The sequence below is a fragment of the Pseudonaja textilis genome, chromosome 16 (assembly GCF_049901715.1).
Source record: "Pseudonaja textilis isolate UNSWEBS1 chromosome 16, rPseTex1.2, whole genome shotgun sequence".
Lineage (NCBI taxonomy): Eukaryota > Metazoa > Chordata > Lepidosauria > Squamata > Elapidae > Pseudonaja > Pseudonaja textilis.
The window spans coordinates 3,231,268-3,250,857 of NC_142005.1; the positions used below are offsets into that span (position 1 = coordinate 3,231,268).

The following is a 19,590-nucleotide window of genomic DNA, read 5'->3' on the forward strand; positions in this document are numbered from 1 at the left end:
AAAATTCACTTAGCAGGAATGTTGCGGATCAATTGTCATCGCATGTTTGAGCCTCCAGTCCCCGCATCATCCTGGTTGCTCTTCTCATACTTTTTCCAGAGTCTCAGCGTCTTTTTTATACTGTGGTGACCAAAACTGGATGCAGTACTCTAGGTGTGGCCTTACTAAGACTTTACAGAGTGGTATTAGTACCTCACTTGATCTCGATTATATCCGTCAATGCAACTTAGGATTGCATTGGCTTTTTTGGCTGCCGCTGCACACGGCTGGCTCCTATTGAGCTGGTTGTCCACTAAGACTCCAAGATCCCTCTCCCAGTTCCTGCTATGGAGCCTGATGTCACTAAAATCAGTTTTCGAGAACCGCATAGCAAAAATGTGTGTCTTTTGTGCTTCTGAACGTCCAAAGCCTTGTCTGAGAATCACGGTGCCCTGTTCCCACTTGGGAACACAGCCTGGAAGGGCCGACTGATGAAAGATGCTTCAGCAATAATTTACCTTTTAGCAAAAGAGGTTAAATCAGGTTCGTTTTAAAAGCCTCTTTGCCATCGATTCGAATCGATTCAGCCATTTTTGCTTTTTATAGGGCAAAGCTAAAATTAATCCCTGGTATTTGGGGTTTTTTTTTTCCTTAATGGAGGCTGCTTACAGCATTTCTGGTCTGACTGAAGATCCCAAGATCCCTCTGGATAGATGATGTAAGGTGGGTTTGGGGAAGATGACCTGAAAAGTGAGCTGGATTCTGCCTCGGTTGTCTCAATGTTAAGATTCTAGGAGAATCCCAAGAGTTCAGCATCCGTGGGGAAATTCCCTGCTTTGTGTGACTGGCTCTTCCTGCATGAAGGGTCCCAGCAAAAACGCCCCTTGAAAGTTTGCACAGCTAGTAAATATTTTGCGCTGCTACAACTCGCCTCCCTAATGTGACGTGGAGTGTATTGGCTGTGTCTCTGGGGATTGACGTGGATGGATGTTCACACAGTCCCTTCGGAAAGAGTGTCCCATAAATGGTGCATTTAATTTGGGCTTTTTTTTTTAGGGTCAGAAACTACCTTCGTTCCTCCCTCCTTCCCTCCCCACTTCTCCCTCCATTCCTTCCTTTTCTCCCTTCCTTTCTCCTTCCTTCTGTCCTCCCTCTTTCTTTTCTTCCTCCCTCCTCCTGTGCCCCTCCATTCCTTTCTTTTCTCCTTCCTTCCTTTCTCCTTCTTTCCTCCCTCTTTCTCTCCTCCCTCCATTCCTTCCTTTTCTCCCTCCCTTTCTCCTTTCTTCTTCCCACCTTCCTTCCTTTTTCTGTCTTCCCTCCTTTCCACCCTCCCTCCCTTTCTCCTTCCTTCTTTCCTCCCTCCTTCCTTTTACCCTCTCTCCTTCCTTCTTCTCCCTTTTCTCCCTCCCTTTCTTCCCTCTACTGTCCCTCCCTCCCCTTTTCCTCCCTCCCTCCTTCCTTCTTTCCTCCCTCCCTCCCTTCCATTAAGCAGCGCCCAACCATTGAAACCTATCAACAAAAAAGGCAAAAACCAAAACACACATTGTTAAAAAACCAAACCAACCAGAATGTATTCCACAGCCACGTCACCCCAAGCACTCAGGGGATTCCACAGGCAACGGGGCTTCCCTCATACACAGAAATTCCCTTGCAATTTCTTACAGAATTTAAAGCATCTCTCTTTTTTAAACACAAACGGGCCGTTTCAGCGCAAGGACAGTGGCAGCCACGGCCTGCAGAAGATCCATTTGGTTCCGTGACTCTCAACTTTGGCAAACTTTAAGATGTGCGGATTTCAACTCCCAGAATTCTGGGAGTCCGCACCTCTGAAAAGTTGTCAAAGTCGAGAAGCAACTGACCTTGTTGGTGGCTGCAGAAATCATCAGAAAAGAGCTTCAATATCTGGAGAGGCGGCACACGTCACACTGGCAGGTCTTGGCAGTAAAAACGTCCACTGTTTTCTGCAAACCGAGATGGCAACGCAGCCGGAGTTTCACCTGGAGAGGAACAAGGCCCCAAAATAAAACCCCGTCAAACTCCCCTCCTCCCCTCCCCACCCAGTCAGTCCTTATGGCGCACGCGCAGCATCGCTGACCGCGTTCTCCCCTGTCCTGTCCAGTCACTCCTTAAGGTGTTCCTTTCTTTCCCTCCCGACAATCAGCTGTTCCAGTGATCGGCTGTGCTGGGATCCCCCTCACTGTCTTCACCCAGGAGGCAAAAAGGGGCATGCGGGGGGGGGGAGGGGTGGCGTTGTGTCCCCCCCACTCCATTTGTTCCCTTCCTGGGCCTCAGGGAAGCCTTCTGGGAGCAAAAACGCCCCCCACCCCCAGGAGGCTGGCCTAAGGCCCAGGAGGCAAAAAAATGGGGGGGGGGGGTTTGCTGCAAAAAAAGCCACACCCACCTAGCCACGCCCACAGAACCAGCTGTTAAAAAAATTGAATCCCACCCCTGGATGTCACAATGGTCACAAGTGTGGAAAACGATCCTATGTCGCTTTTTTCAGCGCCATTGTTTGAAACGGTCGCTGCGCAAACTCTTGCAAGATGAGGACTACGTGTATAATGTGCTTCCGCTTCCAGAGAGGACAAAAGCTCAGAACCAGCCGAAATTCGGAATTCTCTCACCGTCTGCATTCGGCTGATGGTGCAGCATTGCGAGACGGAGGTGATGTTGTGCTTGAAGCTGCTGGCCAGGAGCACCGAATACTTGGAGGGAAAGGCGCTGGACTCGCAGTACCCCACGCAAGCCTGGATGGGGCGGGTGCCCCGGCACACGCCCTGGCGGTCACTCCGGAGGGTGACATTGAAAGCTGGTGAGGAGAGGAGAAACAGAACGGCATCAATTCCTGTTTCCCCCACGGGGCGGACTGTCAACTAAAAAGACTCCTGTGATCTTTTTAGCGGCCAGCAGAAAGGGAGTGGGGGAAAGCAGGGCATTCCTTAAATGCTCCAGATAATTGCTAGGCAGCCGAAGCTGTTGGCACGCAAGATTATTACTGGAGAGCATATTTGATGGCTCTTGGCTATGGACGTGTCCCACTGGAGAATATACATCCAGGGGGTTGGGGGCGGGGAAGACCAGGGTCAAGGGGGAAATGACGGATGTGTCTTAGAGTCGGCTGCACCCAGGTAACACCGACATGGTCACTGCTAATCATTTCTTTTTACTCTAAGAGACTTAGGATCTGAATGGGGGTGCATGTTGGAGTTTGACGCAGACTACAACTCCCATCCAGAGGTGGCATTCAGCAGGTTTTGACTGGTAGCGGAAATTTGGAGTAGTTTGGAGAATAGCCAATGCCACCACTGATTAGCCCTGCCCCCATGTCTTCTTCGCCCCCCATTGAGTCCCAGCTGATTGGCTGGTTGCCCTGCACAGGAGAACGGAGCTGGAAAGCAGGTCAGTGGAGTGGGGAGGGAAGGGGGATTTGGCAGTAACCTTCCTCTGCCACGCCCACAAAACTGGTAGTAAAAACAATTGAATCCCCCCACTGACTCCAAGCATTCCGCAACCAGCATCTTTTGAGGGCAGAGAAGAGCAATAAAGACAGAATGCAGAATAACAGAATTGGAAGGGACCTTGTAGGTCATCTAGCCCAACCTCCCATCCAATCAGGAGACCCTAGACCATTCTGGACAAATGGATGTCCAGTCTCTTATTGAAAGCTTCCAGTGATGACACTCCCACAATGATGTGAGGAAGGATAGATAGACATACAGATAGATGGATGGATGGATGGAGAGAGAGAGAGAGAGAGAGAGAGGTAGTAGGAAGGTAAGTAGATAGAATAGATAGATAGGTGAGAGATCATAGATGTAGAGACTTTATCTATCTATCTATCTATCTACCTATCTATCATCTATCTACCCACCTACCTACCTATCTATTCTATTTACCTACCTACCTACATCTATCATTTATCTATCATCTCTGTCTCTCTTTCTTTCTCTCTATCTAAACTATTTATGTATCTTATCTATTTGATAGAATCATTGGTCTGGAAGGGACCTTGGAGGTCTTCTAGTCCAACCCCCTGCTCAAGCAGGAGATTTAGTTTATATCATTCTGGACAATTGGATGTCCAGTCTCTTCTTGATAACCTCCAGTGTTGGAGCACCCACAACGATGGGAGAAAGGCTGAAATAGATCGATGAAAGATGATAGAGATGGATAGATGATATCTATCTATCTATTTATCTATCTACTTACCTACCTTCCTACATCTATCTATCATCTCTGTCTCTGTCTCTGTCTCTGTCTCTCTCTCTCTCTCTCTCTTTATTTTGTCAAGCAAGTATTAGATAACAGGTATAAGTATAAACATGGTTATGAATAATGAAATGGATACGAATAAAAAAAGGAACAATAGGACAGGGACGGTAGGCACGTTGGTGCGCTTATGCACGCCCCCTACAGACCTCTTAGGAAAGGGGTCTAGTCCAGGGGTCTTCAACCTTGGCCACTTTAAGACTTGTGGACTTCAGCTCCCAGAATCCCTCAGCCAGCTTTGCCTGTGGACTTCAACTCCCAGCTTTGCTGGCTGGAGAATTCTGGGCCTTGACGTCCACAAGTCTTAAAGTGGCCAAAGTTGGAGACCCCTGGCTCTAATCTATTTAGGCTGGAGCAGGAGTCAATTCTGGACAAAGGGCTGTCCATTCTCTTCTTAACAGCCTCCAGTGATGGATCATCCACACGTTCCACTGATTAATTGTTGCCATTAAGAGGAAATTTCTCCTTAGTTCTAGGTTGGGTTGAAGATTATTAGGAGGAGGGAAGGCCGTAGCATACAAGGAATGGCAATGGGAACTGGATATGTCCAGCAAAACAAAGAGAAAAACTAGGGAAGACAGGATAGCAGTCTTCCAATATTTGTCAAGCCCAAAACTGACATATGGACTTTGTTCATTTCTTTTTAAATGGATTTCATTCCTTGGAAACCTGACAGCCATAAGGAAGAGGGGGGTCCAGCTCTTCTTCAAAGCAGCTGAAGGCGAGACGGAACAAACACTCCAGGATCGAGGAAGGAATTCCTGACAGTGAGAACAAGGAATCAGTGCCACCACTTCCCTGAGACGTTCTAGGGGCTCCGTCACGGGAGGCTTTCCAGAAGAGGCTCGACAACCATTTGTCTAGAATGGTGTAGGCTCTCCTGCTTGAAGGGCAGGACTAGAAGACCTCCAGGGTTCCTTCCAGCTCGATTGTTCTCTTAGGGTGAATGCACGACATCAGCCTAGAAGGATCTCCAGATCAGAGCAATTCAAATCCTTTTTCTTTCCTGTCTGTTCTGGGTCCCCAAAGCTGAGAGCTCCTTGATGCTGCTCTCTGAGCTGGGTTGTCTTCTGGACGTCGTTTCGTTAGCCAAACTAGGTAACCTTGTCTCTGCTAACGGTCTCCTTTATTGCTCCTTCTGTCTTTCTGTCTGCCTGTCCATTTGTCGTCCCCAAGAACAACAGATAAAGTTCCTAAACAATAAATCAGAGAGTCTCCAAATACCAACTCAGATATTCTAACGTCCACCAGGCCTGAGTGCAAAATCTTCTTTGCTTCCTGCAAAGAACTCTGGTTTCTCAGCTGCCTGAAGGAGGGGGCTTTACCTTGCAGCCTTACTCCCGAGTCGCCCGTGCTGCTGCAGCTGCTCTTTCCTTCGAGCAGCCCTGCGCGCACACGCACTGGGCACGGGCTCCTCAGGGACCTCTTCATCACTGCTGCCAGCCTCCACCATCTCCGCAGGCAGCACCCTACTCCCTGATGGTCCTGGCCCTATCCCTGCCTCCCACGCAGGCCCCTCCTCTGAGTCCTCGCTCTCCCAGACCTCAGCCGTCCACACCTGCTGCCGGCGAACCACAACAGAAGCTTACAGTGTAAGTGGCAACCGAGTCTTGCAGCTTTGTGAGCCCCGACTTCTGTAGCCAGCAGACAAGAGAAGACGGCAGCCAAGAAGAACCTCAACATTTCTGTGGAATCTCTGAAAAACAGAAGGTCAGTATTAGCAAAACCCGGTGCGAAGCCACAGCAATAAAGGCCACCAAGGACGTGTTTGTTGTGTAGCAATTCATGCTTTGGGCCAAAAAACAGTAAGATCGGGGTTCAAATTTCTACCCAGCCGACATTTCTTAAGCCAAGTCAAGTTACCTTACAAGGTGGTTGTTCTGGAAAAATTATTCAGATCATACCTTCTGAACCCAGATCCCAACCAGAATAATTCATCCTCATTGGCCCTTGGTCGTGTCTCCCCGGGGAAGCTGCAACCACGCAAGGAGTAGACATAAGTCCCCTTTTCAGTTCCATTCTAACTTTGGAGGTCACTAAGTGGATGATTGTTAAGTCAAGGACTGTCTATAACCTTTTTATTTGACCACATTACTTTCTTCTGGACCAGATCAGCAAATAGAATGAAGGAGAAATTCCCTGACAGTGGGAACAATTAACCAGTGGAACAGCTTGCCACCAGAAGTTGTTGGAAGAGAATAGAAATCTATCCTATTCTTCAATTCTTCTCTCCTATTCTGTTCTTCTATTCTTTTTCTCTATTCTGTTCTATACTTTTTCTCTATTCTATTCTATTCTATTCTATTCTATTCTATTCTATTCTACTCTACTCTACTCTACTCTTCCCAAATACCCTTTTCTATACCTTTTTTAAAAACCAGGCTCTCTTCCATTGTCCTGAATGAGATCCGCCTCCCAGGAGAAAAAAAATGCAGAATTATTTTTGGGCAGTTCGTGGGGTTTTAGCATCTGCTCGGATGCCTTCGTCTTCCTTTGAAAAATCCCCTTCCCCAGCTGAGATCCCAAACTCGATCTGCATCAGATCTCCAGCCAATTTGAGACCCCCCCACCCCAACCTCTGTGAGGCCACTTACCCGACCGCCTGAGAGAGAGAGAGATCTGCAGTTCTCACCTGGTGAGCTGCAGCCGGTCTCTTCTCTTCAGCCGACCAAGGTCTATCTCAGATCCCACCCACCTACCCCTCACCTGGCTGCCTCTTCTCACCTGGGCCCAGCCTTCCCCTTCCTCTCTCCACCCACTTCTCAACCGAGGCAGAGGCCTCTTCACACCTGCCTGCCTGCCAGCTAAGATTTAAGCACTCCGAGTTTGAAATCAGAGGATTTAGTTAGTAACTTCAGAGTTGGGTCTACCATACGCAGCAAAGAAAACTACGCGGATGGGTTTTGTTTTGTTTTTTGTCTAAAAATGCATGGCAGTCACTAAAATAAAATAACTTTTTTTTCCTCTTCCCTTATTTGTATTTCATTTGCTTATCCTACTTCGCTTGACTTTGCATGCGATTTTTATTACTTTAGTTTCTTTTGCTTTAAGCAAAAGAAAAGCTTTATTTAAAACAAAACAAAACAAAAAAACACCAGGCTTTTGTTCCTATAAAGGACAATATTTGTAGCTTAGGATTGAAATGAGGAGTCCTTGGTGCTCTCTGAGCTTGGTGGTTTTCTTGCAGATGTTTCACTACCCAAACTAGGTAGCCTCATCCGTGCTAGAGAGGGTGGGGATAATAGCACTGATGAAGTTGCCTAGTTTGGTAATGAAACGTCTGCAAGAAACCATCAAGCTCAGAGGTTTTATTCCTTTAATATTTTAATCTCTTTCTCCTCCTTCTCCTTCTCCTTCTCCTTCTCCTTCTCCTTCTCCTTCTCCTTCTCCTTCGTCAGCGTCCTGCCCAAGCAGGAGCCCCGACACCATTTCTGACCGGTGGCAGTTCAGTCTTTTCTGGGAAGCTCCTAGCGATGAAGCTCCCACAACTTAAGAAGCGGGGAGGGTCAACCTATTTTCCAAAGCGCCAGCAGGCAAGACAAGAGACACTGGAGGGAAGCTAATCAAGCAAGCTACAATTAAACTGAACTTTCCTACAAGTGGGAACAATTAATAATGATAACAGAATGGGTGTGGAACAGCTTGCCACCAGAAACGGTGGGTGCTTCATCTCTGGGAGCTTTTAAGAAAAGAACGGACAACCGCCTGTCTGAAATGGTGTAGGCCTGTAGGGCAACGGTCTTCCAACTTGGCAAGTTCAAGACTTGCGGACTTCAACTCCCAGAATTCCTGAGTTCAGATGACTGGAGGAGGAGGAATTCTGGGAGTTGAAGTCCGCAAGTCTTAAAGCTGTCAAGTTTGAAGGCCCCTGGTGTAGGGTCTCCTGATTGAGCAGTGGGCTGGACTAGAAGACCTCCATGCTCCCTTCCAACTCTGTTCTGATCCTGATTTTTCCGCCCAGCCGAGCAACGTCTTCCCGTTTCGCTATCTGCTTTGTGGGCCAGACCAGACCTGCTCTTTCTGGCTGTCTGAGAAGAGACTAAGCTGGGGGACTTTCTTGCCTCAAATTATTCACAGCCAGAGATAAGCCCCCCCTCCTCCCCCCGTTGCCTGCTTCAGCACGCAATCCAACTGGAAAAGTTGAAGTAAGGCTGATCTGCCAAGTCTCCATCGCCTGAAGGCAGAAGCTTAAAATCCATCCGGCAGAACGCTCTGTTCTTTCCGACACGTTTATTATAAATTCTGAATTGTGCATGGTCCAATATGTGTGTGTGTGTGTGTGTGTGTGTGTGTGTTGCTGACTCGCATTGCAATCTCTGAGTCCTGTTCTTCCAAGATGCATTGTTATTTTTTTGGAAGGATTAAATTGGTCATCTGGCAGGGAACTGGTTCTGAGCCCCTGTCACCTTCCTAACAACCTTGTGAGGTACGTTATGGCTCGGTTGATAAGCCGGATAGCCAGCGCCTGTTTTAATCCAGAATTTTCAGCAGACAACCAGGTGCCTCTGAAGTCTCACAACATCAAGATGGAGCCCCCCCCCCCGCATAACCTGGGGGTCATTTTCATAAAGTCCAGGTCACTTGTGATTTTTAATCTTAAACTGGATTTGAACATGGATTTCCCCCCCATTTCCTGTTCTTCCTTTACCACAGTGTTTCTCAGTCTTAGCACTTCATGATCTGCTTCAAGATGAATGGACTTCAACTCCCAGAATCCCCCAGCCATCTTGGCTGAAGTGTGAGGACTTCAACTCCCAGAATCCCCCAGTCAGCATACTTTAAGCCTGCTGGCTGGGGAATTCTGGGAGCTGAAGTCCACCCACCTTAAAGCTGCCAAGATTGAGAAATCCTGTTCTAAGCCATCACATTCGGGGGAAAAAAGAGGGTGTTTCCGTAAAGAAAGCGTGATTTTTCCATTTTTGAAAAGGATGATTTTATTTTTCCAAAATGAATGTTGAGCATGGCAGAGAGGGAGGCCCTGCCAAAGAAGGTGCACACAGGCAAGAGCTATGCGCCCAGGGGGAGTTTCGGAGCTCTCCTAAAAGCAGCCGCAAAGAACGGGGAGCTTTTAACGGACCCACCCTGATCCAGAAAGCCTCAAGTAGATCAGGAAGATTAATGAAGCTTTGGCAATGTCTCCTGAGCCATTTATCCACTCAGCGGCCTCCCGGAGTTTGGCAGAGACACAATTCAGCCTCAGACAAGCCATTTCCACCGTGCGCCATCGCGGGAACTTCCTAGAATCATAATAACAGGCCCAAAGCTTTTGCTATCAATATTTTATTCACGAGGAGGACATTGTGGGAAGTTCTGAGGTCCTTGGACTGGTCTCCAAGGCAGGCAAAGTTGAGAAGGAGGCTTCAGCCCAGCTCGATTTAGGGTGGAAAGACAGTTGAAGGCCACAGGCTGGATGGGGGATTCTGGGAATCGAAACTCCGCCATCTTATATGTGTGTGTATTGTGGGAATGTGCATAACGGTTATCCTTTGAGAGCTGAATGCAATGAAATGCAATGAGGTACAACCGGTCCTCTGCCCTCATGATTTCTTCCAACCACCAGTTCACCAAACTGCTCAGAAAGTTAACAACCGGTTCCCCCAAAGTGGTGCAACCTGGCTGAATCCCATCCCTGCAATGGGGTCAGTCATATACAGGAGGTTCTTGAGCTTACAACAATTCATTTAGTGACTGTCCAAAGTTGCAACGGCATTGCAACATGGGACTTTTGATAGTTTTTCACAGTTACGACCTTTGCAGCCTCCTCGGGGTGTGTGTCACATGATCAAAATTCAGCCGCTTGGCCACGGAGTCGTATTTAGGAGAGCTGCAGTGTCTCAGGGTCACGTCGTCCCCTTTTGTGACCTTCTGACACACCCCGTCAATGGGGAAGCCAGATTCGCTTTACAACCGTGTGTGACTAACTTATCCGCAGCAGTGATCCACTTAACAACCATGGCAAGAAATGTTGTAAAGTGGGACAACACTCATATATCTCGCTTAGCGATGGAAATGGTGGGCTCTGCAGCGGTCGTGAGTGGAGGACCAACTGTACTTTGCAGGAGGAGAAAATGATCTCATTTAGAAATGGAGGCCGGGAGGGAGGATTATCCGGGCAAGAAATATCTAAGGCTTCTTTTGAGCTGGGTGGGGCATTTCTTAAATGGGTTTTTTTCCTTCCCTGTTTTTCCCCCCCCCTCTCTCTCTTCCTCTGTTTCATTATTATTATTATTATTATTGCTTTGCAAGGGGTTATCGAGACAAAGATGGGCGAGACCCCCCAAGACGGAGAGATGGAAACAGCCTCTGAGGAAGGACTCAAAAAGGGTTTTGCCAATCTTGTGCGGCTGCCGAGGGCTTCTGGAGGTTTTCTTTCTTTCTTTTTCCACTGAGTAAACAAAACATAGAACAAGAACTATCTATCTATCTATCTATCTATCTATCTATCTATCTATCTATCTATCTATCATCTATCTGATTAAAAAGGTAAATAGACGAATAATTGAACGTGAAGCAAGAGAATGAGAGAAATGAGAAACAACAGGCATTTTTAAAAGCATGATCTTAAGGCAAAACTCAGACGTAAACACCATATGTAATACTAGCTGGATACCTGTGCTTCGCTGCGAAACTATGTGATTGGGCTTAGTTTTTGGGGACGAAAATAAGTGGGGGGGGGAATCTGCCTCTGCCTACCAGCATCCATCGGTATCCATCTGACTAGCATCCTGTCAGTGTGTGAGAGAGTTGAGGGCTGTTTGGAAACTGAAACAGTATTTGCTGTGTGAGCAAGAAGGAGACAGCAAGGAGCCTGGGCATGGCTTAGCTCAACTGTTCTGGACTAAAGCTGCTTGGGGCTGCTGTGAAACTGAAACTGAAACTCCTCCGCTTGTGTTTTGCATTTGGAAGAGATTTCTTTTCAGGTGGGAAGGGGGAGTAGAACTCCTTAGCATCAGAACGTGTTAATAATAATAATATAGGAAATACTCTAAATGCTCTGATGGTCATTTGGAAAAATCCTTTCTTAGTGAGCACCTAGAAGCCAAGAGAAACTTAGGTGCCAAATTTCAAGTTTGTAGGCTTTACAGTTCTGGAGATTTTGTGATGATGCATGCAACGTTTCGGCAGAATCTCATCTGCCATCATCAGGCTTCTGTATAGTGTACGTCTGTGACAGACGAACACAATACAGACGGACCCAATACAGAAGCCTGATGATGGCAGATGAGATTCTGCTGAAACGTCGCTACAACCTTAAAAGCACAACTATAATGACGCAGGCATATACTTTTCATGCAAGAGAGATTTGGAAACCCTTCTGGTTACATTCACACAGCACGATAAATATGACCCAATTTTAAGCTGAATTGGATGTACCTGGCATATGGTGTGAATTCAATCTCTTCGGTTAGTTCGTCTCATCAGATCGAAGATGTGGTAACACAACTCAGGTTAGAGCAAAGGACAAAATGCAAAACTCTGGCTGTGGAAGTTCTTTGTAGGCTGGGTTCACACAACCTGTAAGTAGATTAGTGTTGGGGGCAAAGTTGGAGCTAATGAAGGGACTCCTACTGATTATCTGGCTGGGCTGCCTTTGTGCCGGGCCCCTTTGGGTCATCACACATATTGCATGAATAGTGCAGAAAAATATATTTTGACCTGGATAATTTTAAGGCAAACGGACTTCAACTCCCAGAATTCCCATGCTGGCTGTGGGATTCTGGGAATTGAAGTCCACCCATGTTAAATTCCCTCAGGTTGAGAGACAATGCGAGAGTAATAAAGGTAGCTCTCAACTTACAACAGTTTGTTTAGCGATCGTTCAAAGTTACGATGACACTGACAAAAGTGATTTATGGCTGCTTTTCAAACTTACAACCATCCCCATGGTTACATGCTCAGAAGCTTGGCAACTGATTCATATTTATGACAGTTTGCAGTGTTCCAGCAATTACGTGATCCTCTTTTGCTATTTTCGGACAAGCAAAGTCAAACAGCTTCCAGCTCTATTCTGATCAACGGATCCCTGAAGGTTTTCAAGAAGAAGAGACTGGACAGCTATTTGTCTGAAATGGTATAGGGTCTCCTGCTTGAGCAGGGGGGTTGGACTAGAAGACCTCTGAGGTCCCTTCTGACGCTGTTATTCGAAAATCCACTTAATAACTGCAGTGATTCACTTAACAATGGTGGCAAGGAAGGTCGTAAAATGGGTTTGTGCTGTCCCAGCCAGTCTATGGGAATTGGATAGTTACTTAGGAATTATGAGCTGTCCCCTTAAGGGAAGGCATCATGGTAAATGTAGTTAAAGGTATCCTGGGAAATATAGTCCAGGTCACGTGGCCACATCTGTAATCCCGATTGGTCACTAATTTGACCCTCGATGAGTTGGGGGAGTTTTCCCCATTCTTGCCTGAACTCCCTAACTCATGGCAGCTGCTTTCTATCGCTATGGGATGGGTTAGGAGATCACCATCTTTTACTACAAGGCAGATATGCAAAGGATTGGTCATCAAAGAAGAACTTCATCACAAACGTGAGTTATGAGGATACCTGATGAACCAATAAATGTACTTTGTTATGGACGTCTTGTTGAGTTTATCTGTCTGCATCTGCCCAGCTTCAAATCCACCTCTGTGCAGAATACAGAAAAGGGTTAAATGAATGGTTCAGCCAAACCCGCTTAGCAAATTTCTCACTTAGCCACATAAATTCTGGGCTCCATTGTAGTCGTAAGTCTACCTGTAACCAGGGGTGGGGTCCTACTGGTTTGGACCGATTCTATAGAAACAGTTGTTATGATTCTGCGCAGTTCGGAGAACCAGCAAATCGTGTTCCTGGCTGGCCCTTCACACCCAGTCAGTCCTTATGCACAACATCGCGCGCATGCCCGACATTGCCGACTGCATTCTCCCCTGCCCAGTCACTCCTTAAGGTGTTTCTTTTCTTTTTTCCCCCTCCCAACGATCAGCTATTCCGACGAATACGCCCACAGAACCAGTTGTTAAAAAAACTGGAATCCCACCCCTGCCTGTAACATCGACCAGTCCGAGTTGTGGGTGTTGTGTGAACCAAACCAATGTACGCCAAAGTTCCTTGTGAAAAGTTTATTCTCTTTAGGCCAGATCCTGTGAGGAGTGGGGGGAGGGGAAACGGGGGATTGGAATCTGTTTTCCTCCGCATCAGTTATGTCTCATCCTGAATTGTGTAGATCACCAGATCGTTACGGAGAGCCGCCTGCCGACACCTCCGGTCGCCTGGCAGCCACCCGCTGGCCAAGGCCACTTTGTGCTTGCGAAGTTTGTACAACAAAGTGACCAAATCCTGCTCCGTTTGCCTGAGGGATCTCAGGCTGGATTGCATGTTGCAGTGGCGCCGAGGAGGAGACCAATCCTGGGCCGGGATCCTGTGCCAGTCTCTGATCTGCAGATCAAAATAAACAGGGAAGCAGATGCTGTCTTTACATAAACACCGGATTTCAGTGGGGGATCAATGGTTGGTGGGTTTTCTTGGCATGTGTCTGTACCAAACCATCCTGGATTATTATTATTTTTTCTCTTTTAATCTTTGGACATTGAGGGTTTACAGATTAACAGAGTTGGAAGAGACCTTGTAGGTCATCTAGTCCAACCCCCTGCCCAAGCACAACACCCTACACCATTTTTGATAAAGGACAGCCCAGTCTCTTCTTGAAAGCCTCCAGGGATGAAGCTCCCACAACTTCTGAAGGCAACCTCTGTTCTATCGGTTGATTGTTCTCACTGTCAGAAAATATCTCCTTATTCCCAGGTTGAATCTCTCCTTGATCGATTTCCATCCATTATTCCTTGTCTGGCCTTCCAGTTCTTCATATGCAAGAAAGCATAAAAATGCTGAATGCAATGAAATGCAAGGAGGTACCACTCTATAAAGCCTGAGTAAGACCACGCCTAGAGTACTGCATCCAGTTTTGGTCACCACATAAAGAGGTTGCGACTGTGGAAAAAGTGCAGAGAAGAGCAACCAGGATGATGAGGGGACTGGAGGCTCAAACGTACGATGAAAGGTTGCAGGAACCGGGCCTGGCTAGTCTAGTGAAGAGAAGGACCAGGGGAGACAGGATAGCCCTCTTCCAATATTTGAGGAGCTGCCACAGAGAGGAGGAAGGGATCAAACTATTTTCTGGTAATAACAATTAACAGAATTGTTATTCTGTTCTCCTAAGCCCCGCCAGTGTTGTTTTCTACTTGAATAATTTCTCCCTGCAAGAGAGGTGTGTTTCTGGTCTGATTATGTTACTTATTTGGGAAATGAAATGTCTGCATGAAAACAACTCAGCTCAGAAAGCTCCACAGTTCAACCACAGTTTAGCCCTGAGCTATAGAGAATCTCTGCTACGTCCCAAAGAGAATGAGGATGTGGAGCTTGTGTACACATCACACTTGTTCCTACAATACCACTAACACAATCATCCTCTCTAGAGGACGATTATCCATCCATCCATCATCTACATTTGTTTGTCTGTCTGTCCGGCCATCCATCCATCCATCCATCCATCCATCCATCCATCTCTCTATCATCTCTATCAACTGTATCAGCCCAAGGAGCTGGTGATCCAGATCTACAGAGGAATTATTGAGCCAATCATCTACACTTCTATAACTGTCTGGTTCGGTTCTGCAACCCAACAGGACAGACAAAGACTTCAGAGGAGAATTTGGACTTCCCGAAAAAAACAATTGCTACCAACCTGCCTTCCATGGAGGACCTATATCCTGCACGAGTCAAAAAGAGGGCTGTGAAAATATTTACAGACCCCTCACATCCCAGACATAAATTGATTCAACTCCTTCCCTCAAAACGATACTATAGAGCCCTGCACACCAGAACAACTAGACACAAGGGGAGTTTTTCCCGAACGCCATCACTTTGCTAAACAAATAATTTCCTCAACACTGTTCAACTATTTACAATGTGTACACTATTACTGTTAATCTTCTCACCACTCCTTATCACCCATCCCGTCCCACTTGACTGTTTCCTAGTATGATTTGATTGTTGATCGTACCCTATGATTATCATTAAGTGTTGTATGTTATGATTCTTGATTCTTCATGAATGTACCTTTTCTTTATGTAAACAGAGAGTATTTACACCAAGACAAATTCCTTGTGTGTCCAGTCAGACTTGGCCATTAAAACATTCTATTCTATTCTATTCTATTCTATTCTATTCTATTCTATTCTATTCTATTCTATTCTATTCTATTATCTATCATTATCTCTCTCTCTTCTATCAATCTATCTATCTGTCTGTCTGTCTGTCTGTCTATCTAATCTATCTATCCATCCATCTATCCTGTCTATCCTGTCTGCCTGTCTGCCTGCCTGCCTACCTAACTACCTATCTATCTATCTAGTCTGTCTGTCTATTTAATCTATCTATCCATCTATCCTGTCTATCCTGTCTGTCTGTCTGTCTATCATCTATCTATCATCTATCTATCTATCATCTATCTATCTATCTATCTATCTATCTATCTATCTATCTATCTATCTATCTATCTATCTATCATCTACCTAATCTATCTATCCTGTTGTCTGTCTTTCTGTCTACCTATCTAATCCAAGGATCTTCAAACTTGACAGCTTTAAGACTTGTGGACTTCCACTCCCAGAATTCCTGAGCTAACATGGCTGGAGGAGGAGGAATTCTGGGAGTGGAAGTCCACAAGTCTTAAAGCTGTCAAGTTTGAAGACCCCTGATATAATCCACCCATCCATCCACCCATCCATCCATCCATCCATCATCTATCTTCTGTCTTCTGTCTATCTATCATCCATCCACCCACCCCATCCCTGTGTCCTGTCTCTCCAGGGGCCCCGTCTCTCCCTCCCCCAGGACTCACGGCCGCTTCCTTCGGCCTTGGCGGGCTGCACCCCTCCCCGGTGAAGTCACCCAGGATCCAGACCAGCCCGTAAAAGCCGGCCAGCGTCAAGAACCACAGCAGCAGCCTCTGCCCCAGCACTTCGGAGGGGAGCTGCAAGTCTTGCTCGTCCTGGGCCCTCTTGTGGCTCTCCTCGGAATCGCTCAGGACCGAGGTGGGGCCCGGCCAGCCCAGTAGGCAGCAGAAGGCCAGCCTGAGAAAGGAGCTGCCCTCCTGGGGAGCCATTCAGGCATGCTGGGCTCTCTTGGGCTCTCAGCTGGGTGTGAACTAGCCGTGACATCACAAACCCCTGGAGAGGTGAGCTGCCAGGCCACTATTTCCCAACCTAGGATGAAGGGACTTCAACTCCCAGAATTCCCCAGGCATGTGCTAGCTAGGGAATTCTGGGAGCTGGGTGGACTTCAACTCCCAGAATTCCCTAGCTAGTGTGTATGAACTTCAACTCCCAGATTTCCGCAGGCAGCATAGGTGGACTTCAACTCCCAGAATTCCCTAGTTAGTGGGTGTGAACTTCAAGTCCCAGAATTCCCTAGTCAGCACATGGGGAATTCTGGGAGTTGAATTCTGGGGGGAGAAATTAGATAAGAGGCCAAGCCAAAATATGACTGTTTTGTGTTTGTTTTTATTTTGTGTTTTAACTTTGTTCTGAATAAAATAAAACAAAATTATTCTGCCTTTCATATCTTCAGGTGCCCCTTCCAGCAAGAATAAAAATTTAAAAAATTGCAGTTTGGGCCATTGTTTGTCTTTCTCTGCCACTACATGACCAAAAGATGGAATATTTCACCACGATAAATATATATATATATATATATATATAATATATATATATATATATATATATATATATATATATATATATATATATATATAAATAATAATGCTGAAAACTTCAAGGGTGGAAAGCAGAGCAAGGAAGTTGATGAGATCTGGAGGCCAAACCGTGAGATGAATGGTTGTGGGAACTGAGAATGTCTAATCTAATGAAGAGAAGGACAAGGAGGACATGGGAGCAGTGTTCCGATTTTTGAGGGGCTGCCACGAAGAAGTGAGGGTCAGATTATTCTCCAAAGCACCAGAAGGGCAGGACAAGAAGCAAAAGATGGAAACTCACCAAGGAGAGAAGCAACCTGGAATTAAGGAGAAATGCCTAACAGGGAGGACAATTATCCAGTGGAACAACTTGCCACTAGAAATTGTGGGCCCTCCATCACTGGAAGTTTTAAAGAGGAGATTGGACAGCTTGTCTGAAATGGTATGATCTCCTGCTTGAGCAGGGGGTTGGACTAGAAGACCTCAAAGGACCCTTCCAACTCTATTATTCTACGGTTCAAGATGAGAGCCAAGTTCAACAAAATTCCTTAAGGTAGATAATCCTGGCCCTTGCGTGCTTGATATTTTGTTAGCACCGACTTGGGTTTTGTTGTCCATAAACCCTGGTTTACAGTTTGACTCAGCATCACGTGCAGAACCATGGGTAAAACAAATCATGGCTTATCGGCAGCTGTCTGGAATGGGTTTTTTTAAGCCGATCCACCAAGATAAAAAAAGGCCAAAATGGACTAATCTGGTGCAGGCAGGGGTGGGCTTCCAAAATTTTAGCAACGGGTCCTCTGCCCGGTTGCTGGGTGGCCATGGCCATGGTGGGCGTGGCCTGGTGAGCCTCCTGCACCATGGTGGAGGGGGGAGGGCATTTTCACCCTCTCCGGGCTCCGGAGGCCTTCAATGGAGGCCTATTTTTCGCCCTCCCCGAACCTCTATGCGAGTCTTGAACTTAGCTAGCATCCAAAACAGGCTGCCTGGGGACCCTGGGGATGGGAGGGTGGGTGGGGCCAGCCAGGGGTGGGATTTACCCAGGGATGAGATTCTACCGGTTTGGACCGGTTATGGTTGTTATGATTCTGTGCAGTTCAGAGAACCGGCAAATGGTGCCCCTGGTTTGCCCCATCCCCCACCCATCCCTCTCCTCCCCTCCCAGTCAGTCCTTATCACGCATGCCTGACATCGCTGACTGCATTCTTTCCCGCCAAGTCACTCCTTCGGGTACTTTTTTCCCCTCCTGACGATCAGCTGTTCCTATGATCAGCTGTGCCGGGATTCCCCTCGCTTGCTTACTGCTTTGCCCAGGAAGGCCCCCAAAATGGAGGCACCTTCCCCCCTGCCCCTCCTCCCTTTTTTGCCTTCCCGGGCCCCAGGGAAGTTTCCTGGGAGCAAAAACACCACCCAGGAAGCTTCCCTGAGGCCAGGAGCCCCCCCAAAATGGGGGGAGGGTTTGCTGCCAAAATAAGCCATGCCCACCCAGTCACATGGCCACACCCACCTAGCCACACCCACAGAACCGGTTGTTGCGAAATTTGAATCCCACCCCTGGATTCACCAAACCGGCTACTACAAATGATAAAATGAGCTACCGGTTCGCCCAAACCGGTGTGAACCGGTATCAGCCCATCCCTGCATGAGGCTAAACCTTAGAATGGTGACCCCAGCGTGCGCATCCCTATCTCACAGGGTTGTTGCCTGGCACATCCACAACCACCCTGGGGCCACTTTGAATCTGGACCGTACACAAAGGGCACAATTTCTCCCATGTGGTGCCCGTCCACTCTCAATACTTTTTATTTCCCGTTATCTAATCTTCTTTCCTGTCGCTCACTCCTCCACGATATCGTAGACGGCCAAATTAAAGGCCTTGTTGTTCTCTTGGACCCGCTGGCAGGCGGGGGATTTGCAGCTGCGGTGGCGGGTGATGAGGCTGGCCTTTTGGTTGCGGACCAGGGTCATGAGTTTGACCAGCTCCTGCTCCATCCGCGAGAAAGTCTGCAGGAGACGGGTTTTCAACTCGTCTGAAGCCACCAGGGCATCTCGCTGCTGCGGAAGGGACAGAAGAAATTTTTTTTTTAATTCAGTGGAGTGGAGACAATTACGGGCTGCAAATTTTTTAACAACCAGTTCTCTGGCTGGGTAGGCGTGGCCGGTTGATCAGGTGACTTGGTGGGTGATGTCACTCATCACACCCAGCCCCGCCTCCCAGCCACTCACCTCAAAGGATTCAGCCAGTTGGGGCTAATCCTGCCCCTTTTTCGGTCTGTTTTGGGGCCATTTTCAGGCCATTTTTGTGCTGTTTTCAGGCCGCTTTTCAGGAAAATTTTGGACTGTTTTTCAGGCTGTTTTCAGGCCATTCTTGGGCCATTTTCAGGTCATTTTTGGGCTTCTTTTCAGACTGTTTTGGGGCCATTTTCAGAACGATTTTGTGCCATTTGGGGGGCATTTTCTGGTTGTTGTTGTTTTTGCTGTTTTCAAGGCATTTTGGTTCAGAAAACAGCCTGAAAATGGCCTAAAAACCAGGCCATTTTGGGGCCATTTTCAGGCTGGTTTTGTGCCATTTTGGGGGCATTTTCTGGTTGCTGTTTTTTTGTTGTTTT

General features: G+C 47.1%; 1 protein-coding gene across 1 annotated transcript; it reads right to left on the reverse strand.

The window, feature by feature from the left end:
* Positions 1-1,565: 1,565 nt before the first annotated feature.
* Positions 1,566-6,053, reverse strand: GPHA2 (glycoprotein hormone subunit alpha 2). The gene is made up of 3 exons (XM_026717668.2): positions 5,838-6,053; positions 2,604-2,788; positions 1,566-1,976 (listed from the first exon to the last, which is right to left on the reverse strand). The coding sequence occupies exons 1-3, from the start codon at positions 5,929-5,931 to the stop codon at positions 1,875-1,877; spliced, it is 381 nt and encodes a 126-aa protein (XP_026573453.1). The 5' UTR covers positions 5,932-6,053; the 3' UTR covers positions 1,566-1,874.
* Between the last annotated feature and the right edge of the window lie 13,537 nt (positions 6,054-19,590).